General features: G+C 43.2%; 4 protein-coding genes across 6 annotated transcripts; 1 reads left to right on the forward strand and 3 right to left on the reverse strand.

Moving 5' to 3' along the window:
- Window positions 1-466: 466 nt before the first annotated feature.
- On the reverse strand, window positions 467-5,362 carry LOC307079085 (zinc finger BED domain-containing protein 4). The gene is made up of 5 exons (XM_079741178.1): window positions 4,842-5,362; window positions 4,341-4,565; window positions 3,972-4,231; window positions 2,126-2,717; window positions 467-1,776 (listed from the first exon to the last, which is right to left on the reverse strand). Exons 1-5 carry the CDS (start codon window positions 4,989-4,991, stop codon window positions 943-945), a joined length of 2,061 nt encoding a protein of 686 aa, XP_079597304.1. The 5' UTR covers window positions 4,992-5,362; the 3' UTR covers window positions 467-942.
- A 606-nt stretch (window positions 5,363-5,968) lies between these two features.
- On the reverse strand, window positions 5,969-10,357 carry vma22 (vacuolar ATPase assembly factor VMA22). The gene is made up of 5 exons (XM_079742574.1): window positions 10,129-10,357; window positions 9,429-9,532; window positions 7,106-7,218; window positions 6,792-7,004; window positions 5,969-6,350 (listed from the first exon to the last, which is right to left on the reverse strand). Exons 1-5 carry the CDS (start codon window positions 10,246-10,248, stop codon window positions 6,259-6,261), a joined length of 642 nt encoding a protein of 213 aa, XP_079598700.1. The 5' UTR covers window positions 10,249-10,357; the 3' UTR covers window positions 5,969-6,258.
- A 1,286-nt stretch (window positions 10,358-11,643) lies between these two features.
- Window positions 11,644-13,307, forward strand: ebp (EBP cholestenol delta-isomerase). Of its 2 annotated transcripts, none has more exons than XM_079740771.1 (5): window positions 11,644-11,798; window positions 11,886-12,201; window positions 12,298-12,334; window positions 12,509-12,639; window positions 12,805-13,307. In XM_079740771.1, exons 2-5 carry the CDS (start codon window positions 11,892-11,894, stop codon window positions 13,023-13,025), a joined length of 699 nt encoding a protein of 232 aa, XP_079596897.1. In that variant the 5' UTR covers window positions 11,644-11,798; window positions 11,886-11,891; the 3' UTR covers window positions 13,026-13,307. The 2 variants fall into 2 exon arrangements, with proteins under 2 accessions (XP_079596897.1, XP_079596898.1); XM_079740772.1 differs by having other exon boundaries at window positions 11,889-12,201.
- A 2,045-nt stretch (window positions 13,308-15,352) lies between these two features.
- fkbpl (FKBP prolyl isomerase like) lies at window positions 15,353-17,892 on the reverse strand. 2 transcript variants are annotated; one of them, XM_079742452.1, is made up of 4 exons: window positions 17,756-17,892; window positions 17,202-17,369; window positions 16,699-16,958; window positions 15,353-16,373 (listed from the first exon to the last, which is right to left on the reverse strand). In XM_079742452.1, exons 2-4 carry the CDS (start codon window positions 17,365-17,367, stop codon window positions 15,708-15,710), a joined length of 1,092 nt encoding a protein of 363 aa, XP_079598578.1. In that variant the 5' UTR covers window positions 17,368-17,369; window positions 17,756-17,892; the 3' UTR covers window positions 15,353-15,707. The 2 variants fall into 2 exon arrangements, with proteins under 2 accessions (XP_079598578.1, XP_079598577.1); XM_079742451.1 differs by having other exon boundaries at window positions 16,699-16,961.
- Window positions 17,893-18,339: the final 447 nt, after the last annotated feature.

Raw genomic sequence — 18,339 nt, forward strand, 5'->3', positions numbered from 1 at the left:
CACACACACACACACACACACACACACACACGTTGGGTAACAGGACGGAGGGTCCAGCCCTCCTTCCTGATGTTTTGATGGCACATCATTTGTTCTTTAAAAGTGAGTACATTTTAAGAACGGAGGAGGAAACCGTCCTCTGTACAGAACAGTCATTGACTCCCACGCTTTAAAACAATGTGGGATGATCAAGCACCGGCAGGCGAGGAAATAATTGCATACATTTCAATTGTATATAGAGCCTAGAACCAGACAGGACACTGTTTCCTTCAGCTTCTCCCCCTCTACAGGAACACGAAGCACAGAGAGATTCATAGAATTTAAAAGGGATTTATTACGATGTCCTTGGAAGGTAAAGCAGATACACAGAGAGAGGGTGGGCCTGATGTCATGGTGGCTATTGTTGGACATCTTCCATCCCTCAAAGCCACCATTCACCCTAGAGGGCTCCGAGGCTCTGATGTAGATAAACTGCATTGTATGCATTGAAACGACCGTTTGGTTATTATCCGCATTCTCTGTTTGGCGTACAGGCTCAAGCTTTGTTTGTGAAGGAGAGGGTGACAGAGGGGTATTAGCAGGCTTGTGTTTGTATCTGGAGACTGTGTTCAGTCGCTGATGTCAAAGTAAATGCTTTACTATTGATTAATGTCTTGTCTCCTTCATCCGCAGCATGTAGTGGGGTATAGTCGATATGCAGGCTATATAGTCAAAAGACCAGACAACAGCATACCTGTTTAACAAAGCCTATGGATGACCTCACTCAACAATGGAAACAGATGCGTCCATGCTCACTGTTTGCTTCAATCCACTGATATATAGATCACTGAGTATTGTCATAGTGTTTGTTGGGTGTGTCCCAAGTGCAGTGGAAAACCAGTTAGTATCCTCAGTGTAGGTTCAGGTTCGTAACACGAGAAAATAGTGTCACACAGTGCAAGTCTAAGTCCATAACAATCTGTAATTTGCTTTGAGGTAGATGAGCGTCTCCAAGTGTTTCGGTAGCACACAACCCCTCTCCAGCTGTAGATTCTGCCTGGCAGTGGTGAAAATGCTGGACACTACAGTGCTACTGGCCGGTATGGTGAAGGTCCTCTTGGCCACTTGGGCCAACAGGGGAAAGTCAATGGCCTTCCGTCTCCAGTAGTGCAAGGGGTCCTCGTCGGTGGGCTCCTCGCGCAGGTAGCCTGCCAGCTCCTGCTCCAGGCTCTTGGCCTGCATGGTGGGTCTCTGCTTGATGAAGGAGAACAGCTTGCACGGCCGGGACAGTGAGGAGATGGGCGACGAAGCCGGGGACGACCTGGGCGCCTGGGAGTGGATCTCGGTGGCGGCAGGGGGGTTGACGGACAGGGAGGGCGGGGCATGCTTGCTCAGCTCCTCCAGGAGGACCTGCCTGTGCCAGTCCGGGTTGCTGCTCCAGGTGAGCTTGAACTGGGGGTCCAGCGTGGTGACGCTGATGTAGAGGGGATCCTCCAGGATGGGGGCGAGGCGCCGCTCCACGGCCTGCGCCAAGCCCGCCAGGAGAGAGGGGCAGTGGGGGGTGGAGGTCTCGGAGAGGTGCTTGCGCAGGCCCAGGACGCAGGGCAGGGCCAGGCTGATGGAGACGTGTCTGTCCGTCTGCCTGTCCCAGTGGATCATGTCCCAGGCCTCGGTGAAGGGCTCCAACGTGTCGATGAGCTCCCTCAGCTGAGCCCTCTCCTGGTCGCACAGCGCCAACTCCCCTCGCCCGCTCAGCTCCTCCAGGAACTCCACCGAGTCCAGTAGCTGACGAAGGACCTGTAGGCGGTTTGAATACAGTCATCAATGGAGTATGAAGTTGAGGACCGTGAGTTGAGGACCGTGTGTGTGTGAATCACAGTGTTTGGTTGTGATAGCTACGTGGACGGGCTTAAAGGACGATGGCTATCCCAACCTCGTTTTTGAAAGACGTTGGACATTGGATGACATTGGATGACATTGGACTAAGGCAGTAAATCAACAAATAATTATTTTTCTAATTCAATTTGATTCCTTATTTGATTGTTAGAATTTAACATTGACAAACACCGGAGTAAAGGGTGAGACTATGACACCGTAACCCTAATCCAGAGTCCAATACTAACATCAACGATACAGAACCACACACCTTAAGCTGAGACGCCCAGTCCTTGATATCGGGCAGGAAGCTGCCAGGTTTCCCGGACACGCCCCCTGGCCCGTCCAGCACCTGCCTGAGTTTCTCCGGCGGCACGGCGGAGGTGATGTAGTTGTAGAAGCAGGCGGCCTTGGCCAGGGTGGAGCGCAGCTGGGGGCAGGAGTGCAGCCCCTCCCCCACGCAGCGGTCCAGCGAGTCGGAGAAGCAGTCCACCCGGGACGCCCCCAGGCCCTGCTCCCACTCCCCGTCCCCCCGCCCCTCGCCGTGCCCGTTCCTGCCGCCCACCTCCTCCGGGTCGTCGCCACCGCTGGGCACCGCGTCGTCCGCCTCCTGCTCCGGCCCCCCGCCGGCGATGTTAAACCCGGGAAGGCAGGAGGTCCTGGCCGGGGGCGTTAGGGCGGGAAAGGGTTCGGCCACCACGCGGAACGCCTTACCGGACACCCCGTGCGCGTGACACACCTCCTCAAATTCAGCCAGCACGTGACCACCCCCGGACCCCCCCCTGCCGAGGGGAAGGCACGCCAGGAGGGCTGATCGCATCTGCCATTCACAGGTGAGGAAATGGCAGGTGATCCCCAGGTACCTACAAGGAGATAACCATCGAATCATCAGTGGGGGCCAAACGGAGGCGTAGGGTCATGATATTTGATACATATATATCATATAATAACATGATAGCGCATGTTATTATTTCACTTTGGTCAACTTCCGCCATGAGCCCCATCAATTCATTGTTGATTTGATCTGATGTTGTCCTTGAATTAAGGTCATGTATGTCATGTACCTTAATGCACATCCTCTGACCATTTGAAAAATAAAATGCAAAAGCCATTTCACTTTCAATGACTCTTACTCTCTCATACTGCTTAATGGTAGAAAATATTCAAATGTCAATTCCAATGGGTAAATGGTGAAAGGTTTACGGTAAAACCAGATGGGCGGCACCGTAGCTCTCAGGTTTGTTTAAAGGAAAACTTTGGTATTCTTCATTCTTCTCTATATCAAGATTATTTGGGGTTTAAGGGAATCCTTTTTTGATTGGACCAGTATTAAGCAAGAACACTGCAGCCGTAATCCACGAAAAAAAGGGCTGCGATGTTATGCTTTGGGGCACTTACGGCCATCATGTAGGTCCTCTCCAGGTGCTTGTTCTGACACTGACGGGCTCAGATTATATTTGCACAATGAATTGCCAAATGAAGAAAATGCTTTTCCATTTGAATAAAGACACCAAAAAAACATTGCAATTTGGCATGCAATCAATTGAGCTTTCATTTGAATTTTTTATAAATTATAATTACGGAAGGATCCCTACTGAGAAATACAGATTTTGAATATTGTCAATTTGCTTAAATGTGTGTCTCAAAAAGCTAAATTAAGTTATACTATTTATGGTGCATTTTAATTTAAAAAAATTGAAATAACATTTGAATATTGTCAACGACAAAGCAGAGTTGGTCTTTAAAAATGAAATGCAAATTTGTTACCGTTTCCTATTTTCAAATTTTCAGAGAACGTGTATGAAAGGTACCTGAAAATGACAAATGAAATGAAACATTCAATTGAAATTTCCGTTGTGACTTCGGTCTTTGATAATGTACGCATTTTCATTAAATGTTTTCCCATGCTAGTAGCAAAAAGCTAAATGCTATTGTGGAGGGCATAATGTTTAAACTGAGTCTGCCATATGTTAACAGGTTAAGAATGAGCAGCAGGTCAAATCTGTGTTCGATAGCTATACTACAAAGCATCAAGTGTATAGTATCGCCTCCCGTTACTGAAGTATCCCTAGATACCTGGTGTACCCAATGGACTGTAGACATAAATAGCCCCTCACCCTGATTTCCCACCAGAGAGGCTGCTCCAGAGGTCCAGGCTGAGGCTCAGGGCCAGTGCCGAGGCCAGGGCTTGTCGCGTGGCCAGCTGGGCCTGGTAGGCATAGGCAGGCAGCAGCTGGTTCTGGAAGTATTGCTGGGGCTCAGGGGTGTAGCGCGGCTCCAGCAGCTGCAAGAGTTCCCTGAAACCCGGGTTCTCCGCCGTGTACGCTGGCTGCAGGTCACGCACCATCATCTTAGCGATGGCCTCCGAGATGAGCACCTCATGGGGGGGGGGGGGAATAAACAAGATAAAAGGGGGTTCCGGTTCCTTACAGTGCTGTATGTGTGCTGCATGAAACATAGTGGTTCCTGTGGTCGTAAACACACACCTGGCGTGGATCATGTCTGTCAAACTTGGACACCCCTCCACCTGCTCCCTCTAAGGTCCCTACTCCTCCAACTATCGGTGCTCCGCCTCCTCCAGTGCTGGCAGGGTGGCTGTAGCGAGGGGTCCCACCGTTGGCATTGAAGCTGTGTAGCGACCCAGAGGAGTAAGCCTCTCTCTTCATGTCTTTCCTTTTGACAAACTCATCATACATAGCCTGGTGTTTACGCTGGCAGAGAGTGAGCGAGAGAGAGAGAGCGAGAGAAAGAGAGAGAGAAGGGATAAAAGGTTGATAAACATTGTGTTGGGAACAATGTAAAGATGGAATGTGAAAAAAACTTCTTTATATATCCCATGAAGTGTGCAAAAATGGGGGTACCATTACAATGCATTGCGTGTTTACTTACGCATCGATGCTTAACGACAGGACATGGTCGTGCATATGTCTAATAGAACATTGGGGTTGTCTTTCAAGTTCAGGGGTGGAGGGATTTAGCATCATTACCTTGAGATGCGTTACGAAGTTGGACGTGACACTTCGCTTCGCCTGAATTCTCGTGCCACAAGCCTTGCAGTTGGACTCGATCTTGCCATTTTCGCCTTCGAAGACTATATTAAAGTAATCCAAAATTGATACCTTTGACACTGACGCCATTGGAGCGTTATCTTAGTGGTCACGGGTAAAATAATATATAACTTGATCGCATGGAGAATCCAGACTCTGCAAATAAGAGTCTCTAACCCAGAGCGAAAGGCGACCCGTTTTCTTCTCCCATTAATCGCACATCAAAAAAAAAAAAAACAGCCCGTCGGGTGCACAAAAGAAAATGTAATTCCAAGCAGGAGTTGCGTCGCATTCGTGCCTACTATCGGACGGAATGGCCCTAGCTCCTGCAGACAATGACAAAACATTGATGAAAAACAACGTTGGCTGCATTCCACGTCTCGTATTCTCGCGTCTCTCGCACAATCGGACGCATCCGAGACGGAGGCTGAGCGGTGATGGGCTTTATGGAGGCGGACGGAACAGACTATCTGTAATAATTGGACCAGGAAGTAGGCTACACGCACAATAAACGGGAGTTTGGCTTCCTATCGTTTCGACAGTTCCCGGCCATGTTCGGCTCTGGTCCACCGCAGCCGAACAGCTGCTCAGGGGAGAGCTGCTCTGGCGCTCCATCTTTTCATTATGGCACTTATTACATGATAAATATGTGACATCATGACAATATTCTGCACCTGGTGTCGGCGTTGATTGAAGATAGTTTAGGTTGAATATGTTGCTCACCAATAGAATCATGAATGGGATATCATATTAAGTTATTACTTATTAAATACATTGTTACTTTAACTACAAATACATACATTCATAACTAATATATCATAGGTTAGCAATTTATGTAACCTTTAACACTAAATGTAATACAGTACATTTTATAATAAATAATACATTATATATAATACCTATTTTATAATTAGGTATTGGTAAAAAATGGCTGTCTATTTTATTTGTAGCTAGGCGATTTCGACAGGCCAATAATCTTGGCCAAGCCCAACCATAGGCCTATTTCTTCTTCGACCAAATTAACGTTATCATTAAGTCAACACAAAATAAAGTGCCCATCTGTACAGAACATTTTATTTCAAAGATTTAAATTAAACATTGTTTCACAAAAAACAAACATAAGCATAATAGCCCTTTATACAAAACGCTACCAATACAATTTGAAAACACAGATATATAACTTAATCTTTAAATAACACTAACCAACATTTGTCCCATATAGTGACATCAAAGGTCTTTATACAACCTAATAAAATTCACCAGAGCGTTTGGTTCCACTTGTGTGACTCCAGTCGACTTTCCTAATCATCTGCCAATATGTATAAAGATTACTGGTCAGACTTTAATCTCAATGGTTTCAACAGCTCAGTTTTAAGCCAAGCTTAAACTCCTCTCTGGTCTTGAGAACTGCAGCCTGTAGAGTAGCGATCTCCGCGGACAGCTCTATAACTAGAACACAAAAGAAAAAACAGCTATGTTGATACCAATACGAGTTTAAATACGTACATGATTAGATAGTCAGATAGTTTATTTCCTTCCATGGAAATTTATCCCCATTTCAAAAAGTCCCCACAAAATGTATACCATGAAAGAACATGTAGGGCTTAGAATCACACAATGATTTCTGGAGGGAAATGTAAATGTAACAAAACACTGTAAATTAACCATCACCTTAGATGTGCACACAAACCCCAAGCCTGGTACCCTAGTTATCTTGCTTATTTTTGTTCATTTGTTTTCACATTTCGTATTTTCTTTGACTGTTCAATTGTTTTATGAATGTAATTGTACAGCGTGATCATCTGCACTTTTGAAAACAAACACTTTGACGTTGAACGGGAAACAAAATAGTTAGCGGAACAAGCATTTTGCTGAGCTGCAACCCCCTACCTTGCCTAAATGATGACTGTGCTTGCTTCAGGGTCTGTGGCACCAGGATCCCGAACCATTTCAACGGGTCCGCTTGAGGATTCTGATCCCTATTGTTACTGTGAGACTCGCTGGGAGGCGTTGTGGTTGTGGGCGAAGGATTCTCAGTGGAAGCACCCACAAGCTGCTCTGGTTCAGCAATGTCCTTACTTGACTTGATCCTTCTCCTCACGCCTGCGGAATACAACGCATCTCAGTTTGAATCATTCCTCCACAAGGGGGTGGTCGTGGTGCTGCCCATGGGAATGACGTCGTGACATGCCCGGCGGACTCACCCTCCTCTTTCGGCCCGATGTCCTCCACAGACGCGGTGTTCTTGACGCGCTCGGCAGGACTTTGGATTGTTATTCTTTCCGTGCAGAACTCAAGTGCATCATTCTCCACTGCTCTGTACCAACCAAATTACAAAGTTAACCTATTAATACAATTTAAGAAAAAAACATACTTGGAAATCAGCATCAGGATAATTTTTATGCAAAGTATATTTACACATACAAGGACAGAGTCTTATTGAGTAAGGTGCATTATGGAAGCTTTTTGGCCTCTTAATTTGGGGTCCGAGCAGCGAAGCTGCTTGGCCCCTATTGTTTCTGTAACGTTTTTTTTCCACCACAAATTCTGTAAAAGTCATACTGCAGCCTATACCGTAAGTCGAAAACTCTTGCCTATACCGTAAGTCGAAAACTAACCCCCACTACCCATAAACCCACATTTAAAGGTGGCACTATTGTAAAGAATCATGAATTAGGCTTATTTCTCATCACCAGATTGACCTGGACTCAAAATTCATTCAGAATATTAATCTCTAAAATCAGATGCATTTATAAAACCCTTACCCTAATTTAGGGCATGATTTTTCAGGTCTTATGCCCAGAAATGTTTACTTTTCCCACAATTTCATATTAAAGCTAAACATGATAAATTCACAGGCTACAAAAATAATCAAAAATTCACCAAAATCGCCACCTAAAATCTTTAGACCAAGCCTCACAAAAAACATTGAACATAATTTGTTTTATGTAGTTCCATTTGAGAAGGCCAATAAAGTTGGAGCAGTTAGCCCATTTTTCTTATTTGACCATTTTGTTATTGTATAAAAAAAAACATACGACTATTATTAGGTGGATACTAATACCCCCCACTACCCATAAACCCAAATTGTGATACTGCACCCAAAGGGGGCGCTTTTTTAAAAAAATATGAACTAGCCTTATTTCTCCTTACCAGATTGACCTGGACTCAAAATTATTTCATCATATAAATCTCTAAAATCAGATGCATCTTTTTCACCCTAGTCTTCTGCACAATTTCATAGAAAAGCCAAACGCCCACAGTCCCAACCCATTTTGCCTATATGACCATTTTGTTATTGTATAAATACCATTAATAGTGCACATTTTCAGATCTGTGCTCTTTTAAGAAAGCCCTTAATGCTCTTGTGAAATGTGTGCTTGGAGTTGTCTTGATAATGTGTGCTTATCAAAAGACATTTTCACCATGTGAATGAGGCTTCATGCAGTTCAAGAATGTCAGTAGCTCAACAGGATAAGTCCTTGTACTGGTGATCCTTAGGTTGAGTTCAAATCCTGATTAGAGCATTATGAACCAGCTGAACATGCCATTCTGTCATTGCCACTCATTTAAGAAACACAACATTGAACAGCACCTGAAATTCATCAGGCAATCAACATTCTGACTCATTCGTTTCCAAGAATCTGACTGCTAAGACACAGTATGGCATTAGGGGAACTTCTTCGTTAACCATTTTTCCTTCATAATAAACTGTTATATTTATATTTCTTCCGTTAGTGTTCTTGACTACAAACGTTTAATTTCCCAAGAATTTCAAAGATTCAGGTATATGCTTTTAAGAAAGCCCTTAATTCACTTGAGAAATGTATGCTTGGAGGTTTCTGGATGTTGTATGCTTATCAATAGACATACTGACCATGTGAATGAGGATGCAGTTCAGGTTTATCAGTGGCTCAATTGGATAATGCATTGTACACATGATCCTTATGTTTAGAGTTCAAATCCCGCTTGCAGTTATATTTCAAATTATATTCGGCAATTGGCAATTCAATGTAAATCTCTGGGCGCTGCTTCAATGTTACATTGAATTGCAATATGAATTGAATTTTTGTTCAAAATTGAAATAAGAATTATTCAAACTAATTCAGGATTGCATGGCTACTTTGCATATTAAATTGGCTAATCCATAATGCATTTTCAAATTGCATGTCCAAGTTACACATTGAATTGCCAATTGCAAAATGCATTTTCAAATTGCTGAAGGAATTGCGAATTGGAAAAAAAGCTTTGCCATTTAAATAAAGACACCAAAAAAAACAGTGCAATGTGGCATGCAATCAATTGAGCTTTCATTCAATTTTTTTTTATAAATTATTATTAACTAAATAGAGAATTGCATTGCCACTTTGCATATTAAATTGGCAAATCCATAATGTTTTTTCAAATTGCATGACCGAGTTGCACATTGAATTTCCAATTGCAAACTGCATTTCCATATGAATAAAGAGCCCCCCCCCCCAAAAAAAGCAATAAGCAATAAAATTGTTTCATGACGTGAAGACTCACCTGGCTTGCACGAAGATCTGTGGCTCCATCTCACTGGCATACTGAAGAGAGGACACCTGCTTGTTGCCCATGGAGTACCGTGCCTTGGACAATGAAAACCATCCCTGTCGATAACGGGAAACTACTGTTGAATAATAACCTGGACATATATTTGCATGTCAATGAAAACGTGTGTGATTGGAATGGTAATAGTCAGTATGACACTTGTCAGAGCCACAATTAACCGACTCAGTAAGTAAAAGGTATCCAGAAAAAAGGACCTGTCATTCAAGGACTTGAATCCGATAGGGGTTTATCTTGGGCTATTTGTAGCGCAACAGGGAACGATTAAACTATCAATTCAGCCAGTTTCACAAACCACAGTGTTAACAGACAAATAGGCCTGGGCCGAGAGCAAGCTCTATTTTTCATTACGCCCTGAATGCAACATACAAATAAAAACAGAAATACAAATATACAATAGAGTTAACCGTAGGTCAAACAACCAAAACATTTCAATACATATAAATAATACAATACAATGGGACTATTAAGAAATCTATGTAAAACACAAGCAATCCTTATTTAATGCGACTTCAGTAATCCCCTTGAACGTCTCAATTTAGACGAATCGCTCTAGTTTTAGTGAGTCCTGAAGTCTGTTGCATCTGGGGGGAATAATTTTCATGTTTAATTTATAATGTTTAATGATAGATCCAACCTGCTCTATGAGAGTGTTGAGAGCTGAACGTTTCTCCTGCAGTGACTCCAGCTGGTCCATGTATTGAAGTAGCTGTCCGTCGAGCAGGAGAGATGTCTCCTCTGTCTTTGAGAGCCCCATGATAATTGTATTTACGGTGTGTGTATTTGATTTGACGACCCTTTAGAAATATAATAAAAACCTCACGTTAGGAAATGTACCCAAAGAGGAATGTAATGACTGGCTAGTTCCTTTTTTGGTCAGCTGACCTTGCTGAGTGTCAGCTGACCAAAAAAACGTCATCAACGAGAGACAAAAACAACGTTTGTAAACACAGCGCCGCCCATCTGTAGAATATATGGCGAAATTTGTGGACGCTGCAAATCGGTTTATTTTAACACAATAATTAATCCTACGTCTGACGATATTCAAACAGCTTCCGCTGATTATATAACCGTTTTTGCCAAAGAGTATATGACACTGAAAGAAAAAGTTTAGTTCCCATACCGGGAGTCGAACCCGGGCCGCCTGGGTGAAAACCAGGAATCCTAACCGCTAGACCATATGGGACCCGTACCCTATATTTGACAACAACCATATACTATAAAATGAATTGCCTATAATATGACAGGCGTGACGATCTACTGCCGATCAATTCATCTACAGTTCGCCCTACGGACCATGCACGTGTTACAATCATTCTGTGTGACAGTTAGAAGGAGTTAACAGAAAACGACCCTCAAGGTGACACGCAGACCATGTCAGACTATTTGATCACAATGTTAAATAAGGTGCAAGCATTTACGACTGTGTCCAACACTTAACAGCAACACATATAATACTATACATGTTATTTTTTAGCGTAATTTTTTTTTCATTATTGCGCATCAAACGGACTGAATACAGGTCAAATACTTTTATGGTTCAGATATTGTATTTTATTTAGTATCCATAAAACACCATCATATGTCAAATTAATTCATCCTATGCATGGATCTTTTTTTTTTTCCGTGCAACGTGTGTTATGGTATAGTCACTGGTTAGTGCTCTACAACCTCGGGTCAGGGCAGGTAAAGGTGTCCCTGGCTCGGGTCGGGGCAGGGGAAGGTGTCCCTTGCTCGGGTCGGGGCAGGGGAAGGTGTCCCTTGCTCGGGTCAGGGCAGGTGTCCCTGGCTCGGCTCGGATCAGGGCAGGGGAAGGTGTCCCTGGCCTGGGACTCTTTCTTCACAATGTGTTCAACTACAGTTAACTGATAAAAATCTTCATACAGAGGCTACGCGCTATACTTACTATTATTTAAGTCATTGTTTTTTATATCACCGTTCCCATAATGTTGCACCATTCAGACTACCTTCACCACCCGAAAAGGAAGCGACTGGAGATTGTGGATGTTAAATGATTGGTGATTTACGCTTACCCTCGCGAATGATCCGACATGAGGAACCAATCAGAAAGCAACCGGATCACATGTGCTGCTAGGTCCACCCTTCACCGTTTTCTGATTGGATGTTTTCACTCGGATGTAGCGCACTGTCACCCACATTCGTTTACTGTAATTGGGAACATGCTTCAAATGTAGTAGGTATGTGTATACTATTGGGTGAGTAAGATAAATAGCACTGGATATCAGAGGATTGTACGGAGCAATCTTGTATCCTATCGCTGATCCGCCATTCTTCAGCACATTATTGGTAATATTTAAACACGCATTGATAACAATATTCAACCCAATGTATGTATTTTTACAACGTGCTAATACATGACATCCTTTCTTTTAGCAGGCGATGGAGACCGCTTCAAAGCACCACGTCGCCCACCCCTTTTGGCCGCGGGACTTGTCCATCCCCAACTATGTGCCAAACGACCGGTCCATGTCGGAGATCCTAACCTTCCTGTTCTCCGTCTCCGGCGTCTTCCTCCTGGCAACCTGGGCGATCTCTGGTCGTGAGAACGCCTCCGGCACACTGGGAGTTTGGAGGCGCCTGGCGGTGTGTTGGTTCGCGGTGTGCGGCTTCATACACGGGGTCATAGAGGGATGGTTCTCCCTCTATTACGAAGTGATCCCAGCCGACCAGAGCTTCCTATCACAGCTCTGTGAGTAGACAAGTCAAGCATAGATAATTGCTCTGGTGCTAAAAGTTTTGAACGTGGTGGTGTGGCTGTGTTTCACTCTTTTGATTTTATCCACAGGGAAAGAATACTCCAAGGGTGACAGCCGATATGCTATGTAAGCTATTATCGCACACACACACACACACACACACACACACACACACACACACACACACACACACACACACACACACACACACACACACACACACAATTCATAATGAATCCTAAAAAAAGCCACAATACAGTAACACAATGTCGTTATTAATTATCTTTATTTCCTGTGTAGAGCTGATAACTTCACCGTGTGTATGGAGACCATAACAGCCTGGCTGTGGGGACCCTTCAGCTTCTGGGCAGTGTACGCTTTCCTGACCAACAAGCCCTACAGATTTGTCCTGCAACTGATCATTTCATTAGGTAAGATTATCAAATATGGATCTTTGTGAAACTGCAATACAGGGCTAATAATCATATATAATCATAAAGTATCTCAGAACCTGCCGCTAAGTGATGAGGCAGGTGAGGACATCACAGATGCAAATAAATGGAAAGTAATGTTCAATATGTTATTGATCATTGCAGGCCAGCTGTATGGAGCTGTGCTGTACTTCTACACTGAGCACAGGGATGGATATGCGCACAGTGAGATGGGACACCCCATCTACTTCTGGTTCTACTTTGTGTTCTTGAACGCGCTGTGGGTCATCATCCCCCTGGTACTCATTGTGGACGCTTGGGGACAGCTTTCAGGGGCCCAGGCTCTCACAGACAACGCTCGGAGCCACAAGTCTAAGAGGACCTAAACTCTCTGATCTTCTAGGGACTTTTATTGAGTGTGGGGTGTGTGCGGATTAGCGGATATTGACGCAGGGAATATTTAAACAAAGAGATGGACAAGATGGAATAGTATGTGTGAATGGACGATACAACGCACACGTAATTGTTTCTATGTTTTTCAGTGCAATTTGGTCTATGGGGTTTGTTTAAAATGACAATATATGTGTTTCAATTAAACATTGTAATTTGTATTTTGCCGAGTGTCATCTTTTGAGAGCATAGGCCTTCTTGCTTCAGGGTGTAATGATTATCCTAAGCAATAATATGCTGGAATTACACTGCACCTAATATGTTTCATAGATGCATGTCAAACAATCTATCTTTTATGACACGCTTATTCAATTTTTTGATTCTGACCAAGATATATTATATGTATTCAATCATATTTCAGAATAATTAATATACTGATAATATACAAATATGAACAATAAATGTGAGTTTACCTGGAACTATGACTATCAATCACAACTATGATTGAACCATGTGACAAATCTGTAGATATGCATAATTATTATGCATACTCAGGGCTGGACTGGGACAAAAAAAATGGCTCTTGACTTGGCTTGGTTTTTTTTTGTGCAGTATAAGCAGAGCTTTCACAGCCAAGATGTACGACAATGTATTAATCTCACTTACCTTATAGCACTTCTTATGGTTATGCACTCTTTTCCCCGGTTCTGGATCGTCTCTGCAAGCAAAGCAGCGAGCTCTGGAATCAATTGACACACAAGGCTGTGTCACTCATTTCAGATTCAAAGTGGATCACAGATACAATGTGTAACATACATGCTATCCAAGGGAATATCCCCTTTTATCTTCAGGGCCGGCATTCAGTATATGCAGTGATGAAGAGTTGACGCATATGACGCATACGCACGGTGTTGATGTTGATGTCCGAACAAAGACCTTGATACATGATGAGTGCAGATCCAAACATCTTATAAGTGCAGATCCAAACATCTTATCTGGCTTCTTACAAGGAGAAAAAACAAAAGCCTATTTAACCTTTCAGTTACCATCCTATTCACACAAATGTCAATAGTGTAACAAAGCTGTTTTGGCCGATATACCTGTTGTATGGGCCGGTCAGACAAATATGTACTACTATACTAAACTAGACTGTTGTGTCAGAGGCCAGTCCAGCCCTGGACCAATAGGTGAAGTACTGAAGTGTGATCTTTAGCCTATATCCAAGCCTGTGTCTTGTTACTGCTTGTGTGAGCAGCCTGCAGGTATTTTGCAAGAGTAGATGTTCAAGTTGCATATTTAGCAATCTGACTTAGTTAAATGTAATTATGTTACTAGTAGTTCGTGAACAACTACGCAGCCGAAATAGCTCAGTTGGGAGAGCGTTAGACTGAAGATCTAAATGTCCCTGGTTCGATCCCGGGTTTCGGCAGATGCATTTTGCTACATCAGCTCTTAAATTATATACTGATAGATTCTTACTTTCGCTACATTAAATTAAACCATATTGTAATAAGAAGATGAGAAGAAGTTGATATACATAACACGCATATATAGGCTATTAATCAATGTGTGACCGCTTTGCATGTAGTCACAAGATAAAGGTCCCCTGAACATGTTCTTCATCAAACAACTGCATAAACAAAGGAAAAACACACTACCGTCAAAAACGCAAAATGACTCGTAATTAGAAAAGCGACACAGTACGGGCCCATACAAATAAATAAAAATATCCTGCCGGATTAGGCTCTTCTTCCTCGTTTGATAAAACCACGGTCGTGCACCACCAGAGGGCGCATGTCTCATTATTGGGCGGCATGTGGCTCAGGTTGAGCGGGTTGGCTAATTACCGGAAGGTTGCTAGTTCGAACCCCTGCTCCCCCTAGCTGAGTGTCGAGATGTTCCTGAGCGAGAAACCTCACCTTGGCTGTCGCTTTGCATGGTTGACACCGCCGTCGGTGTGTGAATGGGTGCATGAATGGGTGAATGTTAGGCAATATTGTAAAGCGCATTGAGTGGCCACTGGTTAGAAAACCGCGGCATAAATGCCATTTACTATTATGGAGCTACGCAATTGAGATAGTTACCTGCATGGAAAAAAGCCATAATATTTGTCAGCGCAGATAAATTGGCTCTTCAGAGACCTATAATTAACTAAGTAATAAGGAAGTACTACCACTTCATGTTAGAATATACATTCAACATTGTGTTTATTAACAAAGGCCTTACAAATAAATAAGAAACTGCACAAAACTACCAGAATAAGCACAATGAGATGCCTTATAAGACTTTTTTTTTAAGTTTAATAAACAAATTATATGCAGGTCTTAGCACAAAAGGGTAAGCAACAAATATAAAATTGTATTTTCCATGCAATCAGTTACAACTGAGTCCGACCACATGTAGCATAGTAGAAAACATTAACATAACAATTTTATTTTACTATATACAGATAAATTAAAGATTTGTTGCAAATGAAGGACTACAAGTGGGTAATGATCTACATTCTAGTGTGCGTACAATTCTCTTTATTTAAGTCACATTCTGTACATTGACTACAGAAGATCCATGTTAAGACTTTGAGGGAACCCGACAAAAGCAGTATGCAGCTTTTTTGGCGACATGAAAAAAAAAACACTTGAGATTCTTTGTAGGCTTATCAAATGTCTCTTTCCCAAACTTCAGCTAAACATCTTGCTCAGTCTCTGTGCCAACTGTGTGTTAGTCTCCTTCTCCCTGCTCGCCAACTCTTTCAGAGCTTTGAGGGCCGCTGGAGACTCTGGCTGTAGCTCCAGCAGTCTCCTGAAGGCCTGTCTGGCTTCCCCCAACTCATTCACCTGTTGGCAGGCCTGGCCCAGTCGGTACCAGGCCTTAGGACCGCTGGGCTCCAGCTTTGTGGCCTTGGCAGCATTGGCTCTGGCCTTCTCCGGTTGGCCCAGCTTGAGCTGGCACAAGGACAGGTTGGAGTGGAGCTCCGCCTTGAGGGTCATATATTCACTGGCTGATAACAAAAGTGGAGAGTCATCATCGGGCGGCGTCTGTGGACAATCGCAGTCCTCAGCGTCCATCTTCTTTCTCCCCAGAGCGTAAAGGGTGATGAGCAGTTTCAGGCCGCGGCTGTAGCTGTCCGCTGCTCCCCAAAGGTCCTCGCCGCTCCTGAATCTGGCTCCTCCTCTCTCCTTATGGAACCGCACCCAGTCCAGCTTCTCGCCGGTGGACATCTCCCAGGTCTCCTTCCCAGGCGTGAAAGAGTGCAGTTCAACAGAGACTGTGGACATCTCTTGATCCTCTGAGGGGGGTTGGATTGAGGAGGCTCCCGGGACATCTCCCATCGGCGACAGTAGTATCTGAGGGATAAATGTGTTTTATCTTGTTGATATCAGTGTACAAAATGAAATAAAACCTTATAAAACAGCTTATGTTCTGTATAGGGTAATACAGACCATATATATACCCTAACCCTACAATTATCAACAACCTAAGGGCTGCTGGAAATGTAACTCTTGCCATGTGAAAAAGAAAAAACATAAAGATGTAAGTTGAGTTTAAGGAGTATTAGTATTAGTTAGTTGTAAGTTGAGTTTCAAGTTAATTTTGTGTGTGTGTTAGGGTTAGTTGGTACTTGAGTTAAGAGAGTATGTGTTGCCTGGTTGATGGTTAGTGGTCGCCTACCTCACATGTCTCCTGAGCTCTCATCCTCTCGATACATGCCTCTGTGACATCGCATTGCCCTTCCCCTAGTCTCAGTGTGGTCCAATCACCGAGCGGGACCTGCAGCGCTGAGCTGTTGGAGCGCGGGTAGGAGATGGATTCCTCCTGGGTCGGCTCAGCAATCAGAACGTCAGATTCAGAGGAAAGCCCCTCAGGGTCTTCTTTAAAGCTCACTCGAACTTTACACAATGAACCCATCTTCGGGAAGTCATCAAAGGACCCTGCTACAAAAAGAGAGGTTAGAACAGGTCAGCAAGACATGTAACATCAACAGAGAAAACAGGCTATATAGAGATATAGCAACATTGCCACGCAGGCAAAAGTAGATACGTCATAGCCAAAATATCAAATTCACAACATTAGATTGAAAAATCCTTATTGCAGTGTAGTTATTCCTCCTTATTGTGGAGGACTAATATGGACTACATTTCTTCAGTGACAGAGAGAGAATTGAGAGAACATACAGGCATTGTTGACACTGTAAGTGTGTGGATCCTGTCTTGTTTTGCGCATCAAGGTTTGTTGAACACCCCAGAGGCCACTTGGACACACTGATACAAACGAAGTGACGTCACGACCCTGGTTGCCGCTGCAGACATCCTGTATCTCAGCTGAGGTGTTTGGGTCCATCACTGTAACACAGAGAGAGATTCATGCGGAAAAAGTAATCACAGGTTTTTGGTAATTAACTGATAAGACGTGTGGCTGTATGACACTTGTCTATGAGAATGTATACATTAATCGGTAGGCTTAGAAGATCTCAACGTGGGAAAACATGAAAGTTAATTAATAAAAGCAGGCATCCTAAATAATTACGAATCAAAAAGCAAGAACAGCTGGGTAGGTTGTTTAAGATACAGATCGCAGCGAATAACCATTTGTTGAGATATTTTCCCCAATAACTGCGTTTTCACCTAGTTCTCTTGTGGTACCATGAGTTAGACTCGTTAATTTACAGCAAGAAAACGAAGGCAATATTTATAAAAGAGAGCAACTTGTATATACAATTATAGCTTACCTTAAAATTATAATGTTTCCAAAATCAAGCTTGAATTAAACTACAACAAGGTACACTACAGTTCGGGAACGTAAACAAAAGCCATGTGATCTCTTCAGGTTCCGGCGTACAGCGGAAGTGACGTAGTGAGGAATTTTGAGTCTTTGCAAGATGAGCAGCAGGGGGCGACAAAGTGTAGCGTTGTCTTTCCAATTTTCTTTCACAACACTCGGTTAGCATGAAGAATGCAATGAGCTTGACTCCGAAAATGACTTGTCTCTCGAGTTAGTTTGATCTTTTACTTGTAAAAAGGGAACAATAAAAACAAAGGCATGAAATCGATATACGGGTAAAAAACCTGTGTTGCTACTTCCTTGTTTTTCAACACACGATGTCACTAATTCTGACGTCATGTCTCTACGGAAGCCGTATGGGTCCATTCTAATATGCAATCTTAAAAATAATCTTATTTGATTTTAAAAAACTTCAAAATGTGCAACCTAGACTTCGACTAACTCTGGCTCTTACATCAGGTGGAGGAATAACGTCGGATACATTCATCCTGTGGCGAAAAAAAACAACACAATCCATTTCATTTTTTGACA

The sequence above is a fragment of the Pollachius pollachius genome (assembly GCF_949987615.1).
Source record: "Pollachius pollachius genome assembly, chromosome: 8".
In the NCBI taxonomy this organism is placed as follows: Eukaryota; Metazoa; Chordata; class Actinopteri; order Gadiformes; family Gadidae; genus Pollachius; species Pollachius pollachius.